General features: G+C 52.5%; 1 protein-coding gene across 1 annotated transcript in view; it reads left to right on the top strand.

Annotated features, from left to right (window-relative positions):
- The window catches only part of LOC108398684 (actin, muscle-like), a 35,302-nt gene extending 16,460 nt beyond the window's left edge, over positions 1-18,842 (top strand). The window contains 8 exon segments of the mRNA XM_073217736.1: positions 1,152-1,238; positions 1,240-1,314; positions 8,047-8,118; positions 8,971-9,047; positions 12,908-12,978; positions 13,136-13,348; positions 14,964-15,145; positions 16,548-18,842. Coding sequence (XP_073073837.1) covers positions 1,152-1,238; positions 1,240-1,314; positions 8,047-8,118; positions 8,971-9,047; positions 12,908-12,978; positions 13,136-13,348; positions 14,964-15,145; positions 16,548-16,691 — 921 coding nt within the window. The 3' untranslated portion in view covers positions 16,692-18,842.
- Positions 18,843-19,231: the final 389 nt, after the last annotated feature.

Raw genomic sequence — 19,231 nt, 5'->3', positions numbered from 1 at the left:
ACCATCCATCTCAGGACTGCAAACCAGGTTGCTGCTGCTCCTTCCCCACCCTTGTGGGCATCCGTTGTCCCTCGCACATTAAGATTTGACCAGCATGGACTGTCCTTGACCCCAAGGTGTCCTTTCTGTTTATGAAATGCATTCCTGTCGGCATTCGTTGACCTGATCTCCTGCCAGCGCTGTGGCCAGGAATGGGGCGTGGACGTCAGTGTTCCGTCTGGCAGGGAAGGAGGTGGAGGCTCGGGGAAGGCGGACACTTGCCTGGGGCCTCACGGCTAGTGCGTCTTCCCTGAGCCCAGACCCCTTCTGCCTAAAGGACAGATCGCCGAAATGCTAGAGCTCTCTGCCGATGAGCTGTGGTGGCCGCAGGAGCACACCTTTTTCTGAAGCCCCCTGCGCCGTGCAGCCCGGCTGCCCTGGCCCACCGCCCCACTGCGCTCCTGCACCAGGCCGCCAAGGCCCTGCTGCCTCAGGCTGCTCCTACCCAACAGCTGAGCATGGCCGGGGACTCCAAGGCAGGCCTGTTCCTGGGAGGCCCGGGACTCCTCTGATGAATGACTCTGGCTCAAGATACCCCGTGGCCTTGCCGACCTCACGGTGTGCCAGGCCCCTCTCCTGGACCCAGGCTCGTCTTGGACAGGAGCCAGATGTCCTCCTTGCCCTGCCCAGCACCTCCCCATTTTCTCCTGTGGGCCTGTCCCCTGGTGGAATCCCCATGCTTTACTCCCACCTTTCTGTCGGCTTCCCAGTGGACCCAGAGTAACGCACAAACGGGCTGCCAGATCCCCTCTGAATGACAGAATGAATGGGCTGACCTGTCAGGAAAGTGGCTAGGTTCACCTTGCAAAAACTAGCAGATCCAACCTTTCCCCTGCCACCTCTGCAGAGTGAATGTGGAAGCCTGTGCCCCTGCCCGCAGTGGCCCTTCCCTACTGCCCTCCGCGTCTTCGTCCACAGCAGCGACAGGAGTATCTTCAGGTACTCTGCTAGCTTGTGGGGCATCTGCTGAGACCTATTTGTGGCACTTTAAAACAGTGTACAGGTTTGAGAAGGCCATCGATGCCAGCGCTGTGACCCGAGCCCACCCCCGACCGCTCATCGCAGCCCCCGGCCAATTCTTGTTGTGCATTGACCATGAACACCGAGTGGAGGTGAATCACCCTGTCCTGGCCTGTGTTTTTCAGAATCTGTTGGTGGGAACAGATAAGGAAGACTGGTTCATCGGAGATGAAGTTCAGAAAAAAACGGGGCACATTCAACCCGCAGTACCCCATCTCTCAGGCAGCTATCGCTAACTGGAACAACGTGGAAAAGGTGGGCCGCAGCTCTGGTGGGGTGGGACCAGCTCACAGGGCCCCCTACCCCCTGCCCATGCTGGGTGGGGTGCCTGCTGCCCTGGCACTTGGGAAGGGAGGTGCCTCCCGCATACAGAGATCTCTGGCGTCTCCCAGCACCCGGTGCCTGTAGATGCTGCATCAGGGAACTGACTGACCACAGAGGTTGTGGAGCCTGAGTCCTGCCCCTGCTGCTTATTATCTGTGCCCTTTGGGACACAAGTAGCTGGCCTCTCTGGCCCTCAGTTTCCTTATCTGTAAGAAAAGGGTATGATTTTCCCTACCACATAGCACTACTTAGAGGATTAAAAGGGATGATAGACAAAAAGTTCTTAATCCACTTCATACTTGTTAGGACAGCTATTATAAAAGCAACAGAAAATCACAAGTGTTGGCCAGGGTGAGAAATTGTAACCTTGTGCTCCACTGGTGGGAATGTAAAATGGTGCAGTACAGCAGGTCCACAAAAACTGAGCTAGAATTGCCATATGACCCAGCACGTACCCCTCAGGGTATAAAGTGAGGGCAGGAAGATGCCTTTGTATCCCACATTCACAGCAGCATCAGTCACAAGAGCTAAAATGTGGAAGCAACCCAGGTGCCCACTACCCCTGGCTGCATGAACAAAAAGTGGGCTGTTGGCGTGGGTAAGCGAACAATGGAATAGCATCCAGCCTTAAAAAGGGACGAACTCCTGACACCCCTGCCTGACAATGTGCATGAGCCCTCAGGACACCATGCTGAGTGAAATGGGCCAGACACAGAAGGAGATGCTGTGTGAGTCCACTTTCAGGGGGACCTGACGTCATTGGGTCACAGAGACAGAAAATAGGATGGTGGGCATCTGGGGCTGGGAAGGGCTGTGCAGGGTTGGTGTCAATGGGACAGAGTTTTTTATTTGAAGATGATGGGAAGTTCTGGAGAAGGTGATGGGGTCCCTGGTACCACAATGTCAGTGAGCCTATTGCCACTGAGCTGTACACTTAAAAAGGTTAAAATAGCAAATTCCTTGTATGTATATTTTACCACAATAAAAATTTCCTTAGTCCAGCATAGAAAGGACGTAATAAATTGGCTAATTGGAACCACTCTGTCTCGGGAGCTGAAGGTTCTCATCAGCACCTCCAAATCGGGTTGACCAGGTCGTGTGCTGCCTTAGAAGATGGACTGATTATATAAGCTGCATAAAAGATCACCCCCAAGGTGGAGCCAAGATGGCAGAAGACTTAATATCATCAAAATGGCCATCCTGCCCAAAGCAATATACAGATTCGATGCAATCCCTATCAAATTACCAGCAACATTCTTCAATGAACTGGAACAAATAATTAAAAAATTCATATGGAAACACCAAAGACCCCGAATAGCCAAAGCAATCCTGAGAAAGAAGAATAAAGTTGGGGGGATCTCACTCCCCAACTTCAAGCTCTACTACAAAGCCATAGTAATCAAGACAATTTGGTACTGGCACAAGAACAGAGCCACAGACCAGTGGAACAGATTAGAGACTCCAGACATTAACCCAAACATATATGGTCAATTAATATTTGATAAAGGAGCCATGGACATACAATGGGGAAATGACAGTCTCTTCAACAGATGGTGCTGGCAAAACTGGACAGCTACATGTAGGAGAATGAAACTGGACCATTGTCTAAACCCATACACAAAAGTAAATTCAAAATGGATCAAAGACCTGAATGTAAGTCATGAAACCATAAAACTCTTAGAAAAAAACATGGGCAAAAACCTTTTAGACATAAACATGAGTGACCTCTTCTTGAACATATCTCCCCAGGCAAGGAAAACAACAGCAAAAATGAACAAGTGGGACTATATTAAGCTGAAAAGCTTCTGTACAGCAAAAGACACCATCAATAGAACAAAAAGGAACCCTACAGTATGGGAGAATATATTTGTAAATGACAGATCTGATAAAGGCTTGATGTCCAAAATATATGAAGAGCTCACACGCCTCAACAAACAAAAAACAAATAATCCAATTAAAAAATGGGCAGAGGAACTGAACACAGTTCTCCAAAAAAGAAATACAGATAGCCAACAGACACATGAAAAGATGCTCCACATCGCTAATTATCAGAGAAATGCAAATTAAAACTACAGTGAGAATTAAATTAATGAATTAATTTAAGTTAAATTAAATTAAATGAAAATGCAAATTAAAACTAAAAATCACACCAGTAAGGATGGCTACCATCCAAAAGACAAACAACAACAAATGTTGGCGAGGCTGGGGAGAAACGGGAACCCTCCTGCACTGCTGGTGGGAATGTAAGTTAGTTCAACCATTGTGGAAAGCAGTATGGAGGTTCATCAAAATGCTCAAAATAAACTTACCATTTGACCCAGGAATTCCACTCCTAGGAATTTACCCTAAGAACGCAGCACTCAAGTTTGAAAAAGACAGATGCACCCCTATGTTTATTGCAGCACTATTTACAATAGCCAAGAATTGGAAGCAACCTAAGTGTCCATCAGTAGATGATTGGATAAAGAAGAGGTGGTACATATACACAATGGAACATTACTCAGCCTAAAAAGAAGACAAATCCTACCATTTGCAACAACATGGATGGAGCTGGAGGGTATTATGCTCAGTGAAATAAGCCAAGCGGAGAAAGAGAAATACCAAATGATTTCACTCATCTGTGGAGTATAAGAACAAAGGAAAAACTGAAGGAACAAAACAGCAGCAGAATCACAGAACCCAAGAATGGACTAACAGCAGTTCCTGTGTGGTGACCTCCAATAAGTTCTTCACAATGGTATAAAGGGCATATCGAAGTGTGGGCAAAGGGTTTGTTTGTGTTTATACAGAGGATCAAAGCCTATTTGGCTACCCAGAAAATGAATTAAGATACAATATGAAGAAGAACTTCCAACATCAGCACTCTCTGGAAGACTCATACCAGAAGATGATCATCAAAAAACCCCAACAAAGATCCTGGCACTGCTGCAGTTGTAGCTGCATCCATCCCACCGGTTCCTGGACTTGCCATTGGAATGAAGAAGGAGATATCTAAGCAGGCCTGTGCACACAGTAAAACAACAAATTTGACTGGATCTATACTGTTGGAACTCAACCAAGAATTAGGAGAAGTGCAAGTTGCAGCGCTCCAAAATCTTACGACTACAGACTATCTACTGTTAAAAGAACATATGGGATGGGAACAGTTCCCAGGAATGGGTTGTTTTAAATTGTCTGATTTTTCTCAAACTATTCAAATTCAGTTGGACAATATCCATCATATCATAGATAAGTTTTTACAAATGCCTAGGGTGCCTAACTGGTTTTCTTGGTTTCACTGGAGATGGCTCGTAATTGTAGGTCTGCTTTGGTTATGTAACTGTATTCCTATTATGTTAATGTGTGTATGCAATTTAATTAGTAGTTTAAAACCTATACATGCTTAAGTTACTCTACAAGAAGATATGTCAAAGAAATAACCAATCTTCCCATGTTTTCTTCCATCTGCTACTTCTATAGCTTTTCTTCTTCCTTCCTAATTACAACCCTTAAATAGAATTCGTGCCTCATATCAAATTTACCAAGTATCATAATTCTTCCAAGTGGTAAAGATACCTCAAGACAAATACTGGGCATAAAAGCCAGAGGGCATAAACCTGCAAAGAAGTAAAAAGCTAACCTTTTCAAACAATAAGGCTTCTCTCTCACTTACCAACTTTACATCTCCCTGTATGGCCCCGGAAGATGACTGGTTAGCCAGAGACGGGTAAGATTCCTCAAGGGAGGAACAACCTAAGACAGGCACAGTCGCAGGGGGGCCATCAGGTGAGAAATTGGGGATCAACAGAGGTGAGGCTTAGAACCTCAGCCCCCCGTTTTGAGAGAAATCTTCTGCATCCGTGGATGTCTTGCTGCCCTTGTCTAGCTTGGATTAATACTTAGTCCATAGGCACACACCTGATCATATACATTTGCCCTCTTACAGCACTAAACTATGTTGTCCACCTTTATCTTGCATCTACCTACCACTTCAGCATTTCATTAAAAATAAAAATAATAATAATAATAATAAAGGGAGAAATGTGGGATCCACATATAAATCAAGTATAAAAATCAAATGAATCTTCATATTTGACCTGATTGTTTATAGTTCACAATGCGTGATCAAAACCGAAAGTTTCCATGATGACTGCCCTGTACTGTTCACCATGTAACTTATTCACTATGTAAGAACTTGTTCGTTATGCTTCAGAAGATTGGAGACTGACAAGAATTAGGCTTGGGGTGGATTAATGATTGTGCATTGAGTCCCCTATACAGAATTTTATTGTTGTTAACAACCATTTGATCAATAAATATGAGAGATGCCCTCTCAAAAAAAAAAAAAAGTACAGACTTCCAATTGTAAAATAAATAAGTAACCAGGATGTAATGTATAGCATAAGGAATACAGTCAAAATATTGTAGCAACTTTGTATGGTGATAGCTGGTAGCTAGAATCATCATGTATATAAATGTTGAATCACTGTGTTGTACACCTGAAACTAATGCAATACTGTGTGTCAACTACCCTTCAATAAAAAATAATTTAAAAAAACAAAACAAAAAAAACACAAAAAGAAACAAACAAAACAAACAAACAAACAAAAAATTCCTAAAAAATTGGCTGAAGGGAGTATCAGCGTTGGTGAACCATCCACATACCAGAAGGGTGGTGAACCCCAACTCCACAGGATGGAGGTTCTTGTGCTTGAGACCCTTCCGGACCTTGCCTATGTACCTTGTGATCTGGTTCATTTGTATTCTTTATAATAAACTCGTAAATTAAAAAAAAAAAAGATCACCCCCAAAACTTAGAGGCTTAAAACAGTGATGCTCACCTGTTGTCTCAGTCTCCTGGGTCTAGGGTTTGGGGAGTGGCCCAGGTGGGGCTCCTGGCTCGGGATCCCTCCGGAGGCTGCAGTCGGATGTCAGCGGGGGCACGGCTTCGGGAGGCTCGGCCAGGCCAGGCCGGGAGGAGCCGTCTCGGAGGCGGCGCTCTCCTCTGGCTCCCTCCTCACCGCGGGCCAGCTCTCTGCAGGGCCGCTGGGAGGGCCTCTCAGCCTCCTGCTGACTTCCCGCAGAGAGAGAAATCAATCACGTCAGGGTGGAGGCGACATTGCCTTTGTGATGTAGCCTTGGAAGTCGCACACGGTCACTTTTGCCATATTCTGCAGGTCACCCGAGGCAGTCCTGCTTCGAGTGGGAGAGGTCTGCAGGGGCCATGGGAGCTGGGTGCTGTGGGTCACTGGGGCCACTGGGAGGGTGTCTTGTCGGGGGCAGCACCACCCACAGATATCTTCCTGCCTACACAGCTGAGGTGTTGACCCTGGTCCTGGCGGTAGTTCCCAGCGTGTGTGTGGCAGAGACTAAGTGCAGACCTGTCTCTGGACTGCACTGGCCACGGCACCGGTGCTCCCCGGGCCGCGGCTTCCATCTCCTCCCCTCTCCTTGGTGGGGCTCATGCCGCCTGCCTGAGCCCCAGCGCTGCTGATTTCTTGTGTGTCTTCAGTTTGTTCCAGCTCTTGGTTTCGGGGTCTTGCTGAATGCCACGACTGCCTGCCAGGGGCTCTTCTGCTCGTGTCTGATGATGTCTCTTCCTTGCTCCAGCCCGTCTGTGACCAGCCACCTGGGCACCAGCACCCTGTCCAGCTTTGGCTGTTTCATGGGCACCACGTAGCCTGCCTTGTGCCCTCGCACATGCTGTTCCCCCTTCCCCGAGGCCCTTCCTCCACAGACCCCCAGGGAGCATGTCCTTCCCTCCCGTCTCCCGTTCCCCAGGGAGCCTTCCTCCCGGAGCAGGCATGAGCCTTGACGGTGGTGAGTAACTGCTGCTTGCTGAGCACGTGTGCACCAAGCACTCTGTCAAGTGCTATGGCCAGAACTGTGTCCCCAGACCCACATGTCAGAGCTCTGACCCCAGCACCTCAGAATGTGGGTGTGTTTGGAAATAAGGTACAGTGGGGCCATAGGGGGTCCTCATCCCAGGACGGGCACCCTTATCAGAGGTCAGGACACACACGCACACAGGGACGGCCACAGGAGGACACAGGGAGGGGACGGCATCCGCATGCCCAGGAGGCTCAGTGGAGCTGGCCCTGCCCGCCTATGGGCTTCAGCCTTCCAGCCCCAGGACCAGGAGAGGAGACGTCCGGTGTTTAAGCCCCGTCTGCGATGTGTGTTACGACCACCCCAGGAAACGAGTACCGTAGGATTCCTACAAATGTCACAGCACCTAATACTCCGTGAGTCAGGGAGCGTTTCCACCCTGCAGGTCCGCCGGCAGGCTCTTAAAGGTCGAGTCGCTGATCTGGACACACAGCTGGTGCGTGGGAGGCTGGGGTCCCCTGTGAGGCCTGCAGCCTGTGCCCTGTGCCCTTCACCAAGCCTCCCTTCCTCCTGCGTATCGCGGGCTCACCCTGCCGTCGGGGGCTCCTGTCCGACCCCAGCCAGACCAGGAGGTCCTCCAGGCGGGCTGTGCCTCCGGCGTCGTGCTCCCTCTCCCAGCCCCAGGCCCTGTACACAGGTATGTTCTGGGTCTTGTCCAAAGCCACCCTCTCTCCTGCTGTGAGTTGCGATCACCTTTGTGCCAAAGAAGCTGCTCTGTGGTGTAGACAGGTCCTCTGCCGCTGCGGAAGGCCTGCTACGGCCCCTGGAACCTCCCTGTGCCCCGTCTCCCCTCAGGTTTGGCATCACTCCTACGTGGTGCTCCGCGTCGCCCCGGAGCGGCATCCTCTGATGGTGACCGAGCCACCTGTGACTTGAGGTCCAACAGAGAGAGAGCATCACAGGTAAGAGGGCAGGCGCTGGGCTGGGATCGGGGAGCAGGCCCCAGGGCGGGCAGCCCCGGCCTCCTCCCAAGCCTTGTGCCTCGGGGACCCCTTGGGGTGCCGTCTCTTTATTCAACGAGACAGACACCAGTAAAAGCTGCCCCCTGTGGCGTTAGTGGCAAGCATTCTGGCGACCCCGGGAGAGCTCGCCAAGCAGGCGGGTGTGGGTAAGGCATTTGATGGGAGCTGTAGACCTGAGAGCCACTCTGCAGGCGGGGCAACGATCAGCCCCTTTGCACAAATGACACTGGGGCGTCCAGGAGCAGTGGCTTGGCTAAGGTCACAGGGCAAGCAGTTGGTAGGCAGGCCTGGCCCCCGGTGGTCTTAGCCTGCGGCCCCTTCTCAGCACAGCTGTGGGGTGTGTCCTGCTGGGAGACCTAACCGTGACTGACCCGGGACCTCTTCCTTCTGAGCCCCACCCTGGGCAAGCCCCCAGGAAGGAGTTGGTGGTGAGTGCTGACGGGACTGAACCGGATTAAACTGGATCTCAGAGCCCGTGAAGGGCGCAGGCTGGTGAGAATGGTGGTTGACGGGGGGCAGCCCCCTGTACAGACTGCAGGGCCCTCCGTAAGGCTGGAGTGGGGTCACGGGGGCGGGCTGTAGGGGCTGCCCCTGGCCACCCGGGTCTGTCACATCTGTAGGCCTGAGGAGGCCACTGAGGAGCTGATGGAGCAAGTAGCGAGGCCCCCCATGAGCGCAGAGTCCCTGGGGCCCCGCGGGGCCTCCTGCAGGGGGCGGTGACCCAGGAGGCAGGCCTGGCAGCTCGCTGCATCACCAGCACATGGGGGAGCCTGCCGGCGTGGCCCCGGAGCACAGCAGCATCGATCACAGCGCAGGTGTGAGCTGCCGCCTCAGGTAACACAAAGCCCTGTTGGGGCTGATGAGTCCCCTGCACACGGGCAGGTAGGGCAGAGGTGGGCCACAGCTGGGCTCTGTGCGGACAGGGGCACAGAGCCCACAGCGGTGCGACAGCAGGTGCTCAGCGGGGCCTACGGGCTGCAAAGATAAGAGAGGCGGCTGTCCCTTAGCCGGAGGGAACGTGCTGCTCCCAGACTGTCCTGGCCCGGCCTCTCCAGAGACACAGGACCGTAGGAGATACAGATACACAGAGACTTAATATGTGGACTCAGCTCCCATGATTATGGAGTGGACCAGTCCCAGCATCCGAAGGGCGGCTTGGCAGGCTGGGTCCCCAGGAGAGCTGATGGGAGAAGGTCCAGGACAGACGCAGGAAAACCAGTGTCCCGGTCCAGAGGCCATCAGGCAGGTGCATTTTCCTCTTACTTGGGGAGGGTCAGGCCTTCTGTCCTATTCAGGCCTTCAGCTGACTGGATGAGGCTCACCCACCCTGGGGAGCGGTACCTGCTTTACCCAGTCTGTGGATTTAAATGCTAATCTCATCCAAAAGTACCCTCACAGACACACCCAGAATAATAGGAATGTCTGGGCCCCAGTGGCCCCGTCAAGATGACACGTAAAATGAGGCCTCACACAAACCATGGTGCAGCCACGCAGCCTGTCCCCGGCACTTCCCGCCCCTCCTGGGCACTCAGCCTGCCCTGGCTTTCTCTCTACTCACCCTTAATAGTACCAGGGTCCAAGCAGGAAACTGAAGGAACCCCCACATGGGGTCATTTTGGTGAGACTTTCCTGGAGAGATTCATACAGATGGGAGCTTAAGTTTCAGAAAAACAACACGTGGTGTACAGAGCTCCGGCCAGTAATGGGAGCCGCTACCCAAACCAGAAGGAGAACACGGCCACCAGGGCCCAGAGAGGGCCACCGGCAGGCGCGGAGGCCCGGGAGGGACCACCAGGGACGGAGCGGGCCGCCAGAACTCCATCTCCTTCTCCCGCCTCCCTCTGAGCTCCGTCTGGGCTGCTCGTGGGCAGGACCGGTGGGTCCCTCAGGGAAAGGGGATCTGTGGCTACTGCCTAGCCAGGGAATGGTGGAGAAAAGCAGAAACTTCTTCAGGAAATGGAAGGCAGCATGGAAGGAATGCCTCCTCACGGTGGGAAGGTGGACTTCTCCGCATCAGAGGCTCTGCTGTGACCCCCCATCATGCCCTGGCCCCATCCCTGCCAGCGCCCCTCGGTCCAGGTGCCAACCTGCAGGGCTCCTCCAGGGTGGAACAGACAGGGAAGGGCAGAGCAGCCCAGTGTACAGGGAACAGCCCGGCTTTCCCAGCACGTGTGACCCCAGGTGGATGACCTGCCCCTGCACAGTTTTGTTTTTCTCATCAGAAGGATGATCCCTGTATCACCCTGGGGGTCATCATGGAAACAAAATGCGTTAATGCCTAAAGTGCTTGTCACAGGGCCCAGCAGGTGCTGGCATTCAGCAGGTCTCTGCTTTCCCATCTGTGAAGTGGGAGTTTGATAACAGGAACCCCGGAGACCCTTCCAAGCTCTGTGACTCTGGCCACACGCCAGGCCAGGGGGGCTGGGGTTGGATTTTGTCTCTGTTTTTAGGGGGAGGGGTCTGTAGTCGGATCACAGGGCTGGCCTGCCACCTAGAGTCTGGGCCCTGCCTCCTCCAATCCCTGCCATGCCAATCCCTATGTCCTTCATGATGGCGCCTGCTTCCACAGGTCCCACTGCGGGGCCCTTCCCCACAAAAGCACATGTGGGGGGCTTCCTGTTTGGGGTCTGTGACTAAGGCCGCTGTGCATAGGCATGACCCTGTCTCTGTGTGGACGTGCGCTCTCACTTTTCTGGGGGAACCCTAGCTCTCACTGACAGCTACCCCCAGTCACACCTAGTCACCCTCTGGTGACTGACATGCTCACTGGTGTCCCCCAGCCATGTGTGATACCCTGTTTTTTACAGACCCTGTCTCAGCCCAGTGTTGAGGTCTTTGCCAGAAGCCGGTCAGTCCTTTTCTTGAGCAACTGCCAAGCTCACACCCCAGCTTCCCCTCTATTGCCTGTCATGCTCCAGGGCCACCATACACTTGTCCTAACTGACCCCAAGCCGGGCACTGGACAATGGGAGAGCCCCTATGCCCAGGAGCCTGAGAAATCAGTCACAAAAACCCAGTCCACAGGGATCCCTTGAAACCTTGCTAGCCACCCCCCTGGCCATCCACAGCCTAACCCGAGACAGCTGCAGCTCACTGTCCCCTGTCCCCAGGTGCACCCCATGGCCTTGCCCAGTGGCCTTCTCTGGTGTGGAGCTGTACCTGACAGCATGAGCCTTTCATCTACTCAAGTGACCCTGTGTTGGGTCCCACCATCAAAATAACACTGAATCTGTCCTGTAAGGGTCTGCCCCATAAGGTCCTGCCCCATAAGGTCCTGTCCAGGAAGGTTCTGTCCGAACCAGTCCTTGGGGTGTAGTGTCATTCTTGGCTTGCTCAACTCCCAGCCCTCAATTTGTAAAGCAAAGGCTACTTGGCCATCATCCAAGTTCTAAAAGTATGTTTAGGGACATTTGCTGGGTTGGTGATGACAATGAAGATGATGGTGGTGGTGATAGTGACAATGATGGTAGTGGTGGTGAGCTCAGTATTTACAGAGTACTTACCCTGTGCAAGCCATTGGGCTAAGTAAACGTGTCACATGTCTCTCATTGCTTCATGCTCCGGCACCTGAGAGGGAACAGTTATCTCCACTGCAAGAAGAATTGGCTTAGGAAGGTTAGGGGACTTCCACATCCCATACTAGTAAGTGTAGCAACTGCCATGTGAGCTCAGGGACTCCAGACAAGGACATGCCCGTCCCACTTTTCAGCCCCTTCCTGGACTAAGTTCCCCGCCTGTATAACCCGCATGACACCCATTCCCCACAAACCTGTAACCCCCTGCATTGTGCTTTCTGGTCTTCCCAAGCAAGAGGTCTGTGTCCAAAGCCACATGAAGTATGAATAGCAGCAGAGGAAAGCAGGGAAAGTGAGGTCAGGCGGAACAAAAGCAGGCATTTTATTGACACCTGACACTCAGCAAGATCTGTCTGTGCATATTTTGTCTCATTCTTACAACAACCCTCTGTGTGGGGTTAATTCCATTCCTGAAGATGAGGAAAGGTCAGGCTGAAGAGAGAATGAACTTGCCTAAAGCCAGGCGTTTGGTCAACGGCAGAGGTGTGGTTTGGGCCTAGAGTTGTCTCGCCAAAGCCCAGCCTGGGTGAGGAAGGGGAAAATATCAGAGATGCAGCTTCCTAGAAGCCAAGGAAAGAGAAGGGAATGGGTAACAGCATCAGCTGCTGGAGAGAAAGAAGTCAGAAAAAGTCTGAAGCGTGCGGCAGGGTTCGGAACGAGGGAGCCATGATTAACCCAGGCAAGAGCAGGTGGGGGGAGTGGCAGATGGTGGGAGTCGACGTCAGGGGACTTAGGGACCAGAGGAATTCCAGGCGAGCGAGTGCAGGGAGCTCTGACCCAAACTCAAACATAACATAGGTGAACGTAAAACCGTGACGCCAAAGGACATGGCTGGGTCTTACCGCCTACTGTCAGGCACCCTGAAGATGGAAGGGATGTGACCTTCCAGGTATGTCCAGGAGGCGGGTCCGGCCTGGGCAATTCTCCAGGGGAGGGGGCAGCCATGAGCTGTTTGTAGCCGACACTTAGAGCAGGTGGGGGTGGGGGGCCCAACAGCACCTCCTATTTTAAGAGAGAATAAAATTGAATTTGATTTTCCAGTCCCCTAGAAACACACATCATTTATATAAAGGTATCAACTCATAAAATGCAGACATTTTTCAAATGTTTGTGTTTTAGTCCAGGATACCCCCTATCCCACCCTCTGGAACCTGGCCCAGCACTCACTACAGAGGAAGAGGTCCTGGCAGGTGAGGTGAAGCCGAAGGGGCAGCTCCTTGACGCTGCCTCGGCCCCACTTCAAGGAGCTGCCCCTTCAGAAAGATGATGTTAGAGAATGAAACGCTTCTGTGAGCTCAGGTCACACCCGAGCTCTCTTCTGTCTGGCCCTTTTCCTTTCTCCCACAGCTGACCGGGGGTGCCTCCGGGACATGAAAGAGAAACGCTGCTCGGTGGCTGTGGATTTGAACAAGGAGAAAGAGGAAGCTGACTTGCCTTCCTATGCCCAGAAATATCGGCTGCCTGATGGCCAGGAGATCAACGTTGGGCAGAAGAGATTCCTCTGCCCTGAAGGGCTTTTCCAGACAAACCTGATCGGTGAGCCCTGCAAAGGGAACAGAGGTGAGCCCAGACCTTAGGCGGCTGTGCACGCGGTGAGGGGGAAGGAGGAAGGAGCTGGGGCCGCCAGCAGGAGATTCTGTTTTAAGAAACAAATTGGCACCTTGTTTCAAAAGTGCCTGATACCAACTACCAACAGCCCCTACTATGTGCCTGTCATGTTGCTGACCATTCATTGTACATGGGTTGTACCTTTAATCCTCCTTTCATCTCCCCCATTTTTCCATGAGGAGACCTCCTGGGTGGGGGGTGTGAATCATTTGTTCAATAGGATTAAGCACTACCCGGGGCTGCAAGCCTTCTCTTTCACAATGTCTTATTTATTCTCCACCTACTTGACAAAATAATTGAAATATACCAATCAAGATAAGTAAAGCAGAGAAGCAAAATCTGTAATTTGGAGGGAACTTCATACATCTGGCCTAGAGATTTTAAAAGAGCACCGAGTTGACTAAGCTCTTGGCAGGCAGAACAGGAAAAATGATGGATCAGAAAATTCCCATTGATTGAGAAAATCCATCAGTGGAAGTCATGAAAACCAATTATTTCTTGGTAGCAGTTTTAAAATAACTGGTCACATTCATAAGGGGACAGAAGGGAATAAAAGAGAACTAGCCACTTTCCCAGGACGCGTGCCTGGTGAGCCATGGCATGTACGTCAGTGTAAGCGAGCTGGGGTGTCTGCTTTCCCCGTTAGACTGCTCAGGGCTGAAGGCTTCCAACATGGCCCGTGCCCCCCAGGCATTAAGTGGACAAATGAAGAAGTCCTTGACTGAAGTCCTTTACCCACGTGTTAAAGTTCTCCCCTGGGCCTGGTGGATGGCAGGGAGTGCCAGCACAGCCACGGTCACGCCGAGAGGGGCAGTTCGCTGCATACCCTCACGGGGCCAGGCGTGTCCTGACGATGCCTGCCAATGAGCCTTTGTTTCGAGGTTGTGCAGTGGGTGCTCCCGCAGAGGGGGGGCGTGAGGTTCCAGCAGCGCCACCCCGCCCTCCAGAAGCCCACACTATTGCACATGCAGTAATATGACTCACCTGTCTTTCAAGGGCTGTGCTCATCATGTTTGTATTTATTTATATGGACAAGTGATGAGTCAAGAGAAGATGTTACCTAGATCTGCTGTGGTCATTTCACAGTATAGACAAATACTGATTCATCCTACTGGGTGACTGAAACTGACATGTTGTGCATCAATTACACCTCAGTAAAAAATAAGTACCAACTTCAGAAAGAAAGGAACAATCAGTGTAATCTTCTGAAGGTTACCTGAGCAAGGGCGCTGCCTTTACAGAGACCCTTGCATAAAGTCGTGGATACCAAAGTGTGACAAATCAGTAGCTGTCAATAGCACTTGAATAGAAATTCTCTTGGATGAGAGAGGAGAACTACTATTTGCTTGTCAGTCGTTAGCGGTTGTGCCTGGGCAGTTCACATACATGTCTTTCCCAAACCTGCAGGGCCTTGTGGCCTGTGGTGCCATTTGCCCCCGCCGCACTCAGAGCTGCCTGAGACTTGGGCACCCCAAGTGCCTTCAGCAGGAAGGGGGAGCCCCGGTGTGCACAGCCAGCCCAGCCTCTGGCCCCAGAGCTCCCTTTCCTCCTCTGCCCACCCTGACAGGGAGGACCAGCCTAGGCACCCACATGACAGCCCTCCAGAGCACGGGCCGAGCAACCCTGCTCTCCGGGAGAGTCTCTTCGGCCACATTGTGTTGTCTGGCGGGTACTGGTTCCTGTTCCGGCTTGCAGTTCCGGATGCAGAAAGAAATATCTGCCCTGGTTTCCCCTACAATTAATGTGAAGGTATGGCCCTCCCAACCCACCCTTTGGGGGCTTCCCAAGTTTGCTCCTTAGGTATTTCTGGAATGCCTCTGACGTGCGTGGTGCTTGGGGACCAGAAAACGAAAGTGACAAAAACCCCCGGAGCTTGCGTTCTGGGGTGGGCGGTGGAAGTCCGTGTGTTAGAGGGGCCGTCAGACACCCCACCTGGGGGAAGCAGCGAGGGAAGGTGGGGGGGAGTGGTCTGGGCGGTCTCCTCGGGCAGGTGGCACTCGAGAAAATGCAGGAAAGACGAGGCACGGTGCTGGGTGGGTGTGTGGGGAAGAGGCCATTTCTCTGTTGGTACTTCTGCTTTCTCCCAACTGCATAAATCATCCCAGTTTCGTGCACATTTTTGTTTAGTGTGTTTGGATGAGATGTGGTTGGGGTAGGCGACTCGGGGGTAGGTGACACCTGTTGCTGGAAGGAAAGAGCGTGGAGGGCCCCGCGCACTGGAATCGGCTCTTTTCCTGCCTGACCTTGAATGTACTTTTTGTTCCCCTTTCTGACTCTTTTCCTTGTCTTTTTTATCCTTAAAATGACAGCATTATTTCTTCTTTTAAGCAATACCGTCAAATGGCTCCCCCACCACGCCTCGTTCTGTGGGGCAACAGTCAGGGAGCGTCCGACCTGGGGGTGCTGACCCTCCTCCAGCGCCCCCGGCCGGGGGTCTCCAGGCCCTCCTCCTCCTGCTGGCCCTGCAGACCCCTGCAGCGGTGCGGCTGCCTTCCTGGTCTAGGGTAATGGGCATGTGCTGTTATGATAGGGAAACCAGCGAACCACGCAGATGACGACCGTCTGACCCCTGCGGGTGTAGTTGTCCCTGAGCCTCAGTGACCCGTGTGGCACACGGGTGTGGAGCTGGTGCCCTCCTCCCAGCCCAGAGGGCACCTGACCTGGATAAGAAACCTGCTCTCTTACCAGTGAAGTGGATTGAAAGTGAAGGAGGTCCGTGTAAGAGGGGGAGCGAGAGAATGTCTGGAGACTGTGTAGAGGGCGCGGAGCGCTTTCGCTGGGCTGTCCGATGACTTGGGGGGCTTTTCCTTACTTGTGTTTTCCTTCCACATAGACTTGGTGTAAGTGTAAAACATGTCATCTTTTTAGAGCGAATCTAAGAGCCGAGGGCAAGTCCTCTTTGCTCCCGCCCCTTTCTCCCTATCGTTTAAAACCATGGGCAGTAAGACATGGGCCTTAAGTGTCTTCAAAGGTGAGAGGAAATTGTATTTTCTGGGGAAAGAAATGAGTGTGCCTGAAGCTCATGCTGGGGTTGGCACTCTGCGTCCCCTCCGTAGAGCAGCAGCTCGATGCTGGCTTCTTTCTCTTCCCCTGCCTCCCTCCCCACTCCCCGCCCCGCTCTCCTCCGCTCTGCCTCCTCCACCCCATCCAGGTGTCCACCAGTCCCTGTGCCACGTACGGTGCCTGGGTGGGTGGCTCCATCCTGTGCTCACTCTCTACCTTCAAGGACATGTGGGTCACCAGCAAAGAGTGTAAGGACTTCGGTTCCTCCATCGTCACCAGGAGAAATTTCTGACTTGTGGCTTCCTGGACGCCATCACCTCCATTGCCTGTCCCGTCAGTGCCGATTCGAGACTGAGCCTCAGAGCTCAGAACCAGTTCAAACTTGAGGGTGGCCCTTCCCACCCAGACTTCAATAAAAAGGGTCAATAAAGAGCAGGCACTCTTTGCCTGGACAAGGCTTGCAGCATCCTGGGATGTGCCCCTAGGGCACTTACTACATTAATGCAGGGTAAGGAAGGCAGGGAATCTCTGGTGACCTCTGTGTACCAGCCAGCATGGCTAAGCTTTGCTGCAGTAACAAACATCCCCAGAATCTCAGTCCCATGAAACAAGAGTCTATTTCTCACTTGTGCTGCGTGTCCACTGGAGGTCAGTGGGGGCCCTCTCCTGCATCACCCTCACTGCAGAAGCCAGCTGACGGAGCAGACAGCATCTGGAACATCGGCACTCATTGTGGATGAGCATAAAAGCGCCTCAGTGGGCCTTTCATTGGCACTGGAGCACTCCAGCCCAAAAGGGACCCCCAGGACGTCCACCCACAGTTATTGCCCAGAGCAAGTCCCATGGTCCCAAATCACCGCAGCGGGCCAGGGGATGTCATCCTGCCAGAGACCTGACACCCCACCGGGGGAGAGCGGTGCCAAGGCTCTGGTTCTGTGAGGGCACAGTTAGGATGGTGTTCAGAGAGCACAACGCGAGGGTGAGTCACGCCCTTCAACAAATGTGATCCTCATGACGTCACCGTGCGATTCCTTTTACGGAAGCTAGCTTCGTAATGCAGACACTAAAGCTGAGAGAAGCTAATAAACATGACCGAGGCTGTGTAGACAGTGGCAGGGGGGTGATCCCCAGGTAACACCCCATAGAGGCCGGAGGCTGTGTGCAGAGGGAGCCAGGCAAGAAGGTCGCCCCAGACGGGGGAGGGTGGTAGTGATGGGGTGTGACAGGATGATGTGAGGTTCGTCTGGAAGGGAAGATGCACAAAGTATCAAGAAACCACCCCAGCGAGCTCCTCCTGTAGGTGCCCAGGGCAGCCCCCTTTCCTGGCAGCCAGTAGCACAGCCAGGTCACTGCCCAGCCACACCCCTTCCCAGATGCCCCTCAGAGAGCCACTTTCCAGCGTGGCCCAAGGTCATTGTCCCTGCAGGTCAAGGACTTTAAAATCTGGGTACAGCGTGTCTGGACGGGAGCCACACCTTTTTGCTCAGCACTTTCTCCCTTCTGGAAATTCCTTTGGGATTGGTTTGGATGAGGCTTGTGCCCACACTCCCTGCCAGCTGTGGGCATGTGACCAAAGCCTGGCCGGAAAGCCCCAGGGGAGGATCCGCGGGCCAGGCCGGCGAGACTCGGTTCCAGGACAGTGCCGTTGGGCAGCAGCTTGTTCCGGGAGGGAGGTAACTGCTCGGACAAGAGTCCTGAGCTGCCGGCAACATTCCAGGGGACCGGAGCCTGCTTGAGAATGAAGCCGTCACAGAAGAACTCAGGCATGGGGAAGGGCAGAGAGGGGAAGAGAGAGAAACTGAGACGCCTCACAGCCCAGACTGAGCCAACCAAGCCTGAGCTTCTCCTGCGGACTCACTAGCTGAGAAGCCACTAAGTCCCACTTTCACTTAATCTAGTTTGTATTTGAAGGTGATTCTTTAAAGCCAAGTCTGGGACACCATTCCAGGGTTTGTTGCAGGGTCTTTCCCCTTCTCCTCTGTCAGGGCCTTTGAGCCCTAGTTTTGCCCTTGGATTTAGCTTCGCATGTTCTTTTCCAGACACCAGGCTTTCAAACAGGCACCCTCCTGGGGGACTGTGTTCTCTCCTTCGCCCAGAAAGCCTCACTCTATTCGGGGCTCCTGGGATGGGGAGGGCTGAAGTCAGCAGGACCATGTTTGAGTCCTGACTCTGGTGCTCTCTAGTCAGGAGGCCTTGAACCGTTTCCAGAGGAACCTTTTATGCTATGATCTGAAATAAGGACAGTACCGAGATCTCATTCATATATTTCATTTCTGTTAAAGTCATTGCTAAGACTGGGTAATTTTTTTAAAACAAAGCACTGTGCCACCTTAAGCTAAAAAGATCTTAGGTCAGACTGGTTTAACATATTAAAGGGATTTCTAAATACCAAAAACTAATTGATTTCCTGAGTTTTAGTGAACAAAACAACTCTGGGTTTCTGTGTCTTCCAACAGAGCCAGACCCAAATGGTCTTCCAAGATGCCTTCCAACCCCGGCCAAAGTCAGTGCATATGCGTGTCTTTCAATCATCATGCTTATTTATAGAGGATGCTGGGATATGTGGCTATGCATGCCCAGGACGAAAGGGACATGGCTTAAGAGGAAAATGGATCATTTAAAAATAAAAACTACACAATGTAGTAATTGAACAAGTATTATTGAAGACTTCAAGTTTGCTGTCTGCCTGCCCTGGGGGTAGTAGCTCAGTAGCCAGGAGATGGGGAAAGATGAGCAGTGAAGCGCTGGTCTGCTCCGGGCTGGAGGTGGGGCTCAGGGACACGCGTTCATCACAGTCAGGGGAGACGCTGCAATTGCAGGTTTATGGCAGCC

Source organism: Manis javanica, chromosome 11, assembly GCF_040802235.1.
Source record: "Manis javanica isolate MJ-LG chromosome 11, MJ_LKY, whole genome shotgun sequence".
Classification (NCBI taxonomy): Eukaryota; Metazoa; Chordata; class Mammalia; order Pholidota; family Manidae; genus Manis; species Manis javanica.
Note: the sequence above shows the minus strand (reverse complement) of the source record. Positions and strands in the feature narration are given on the sequence as shown.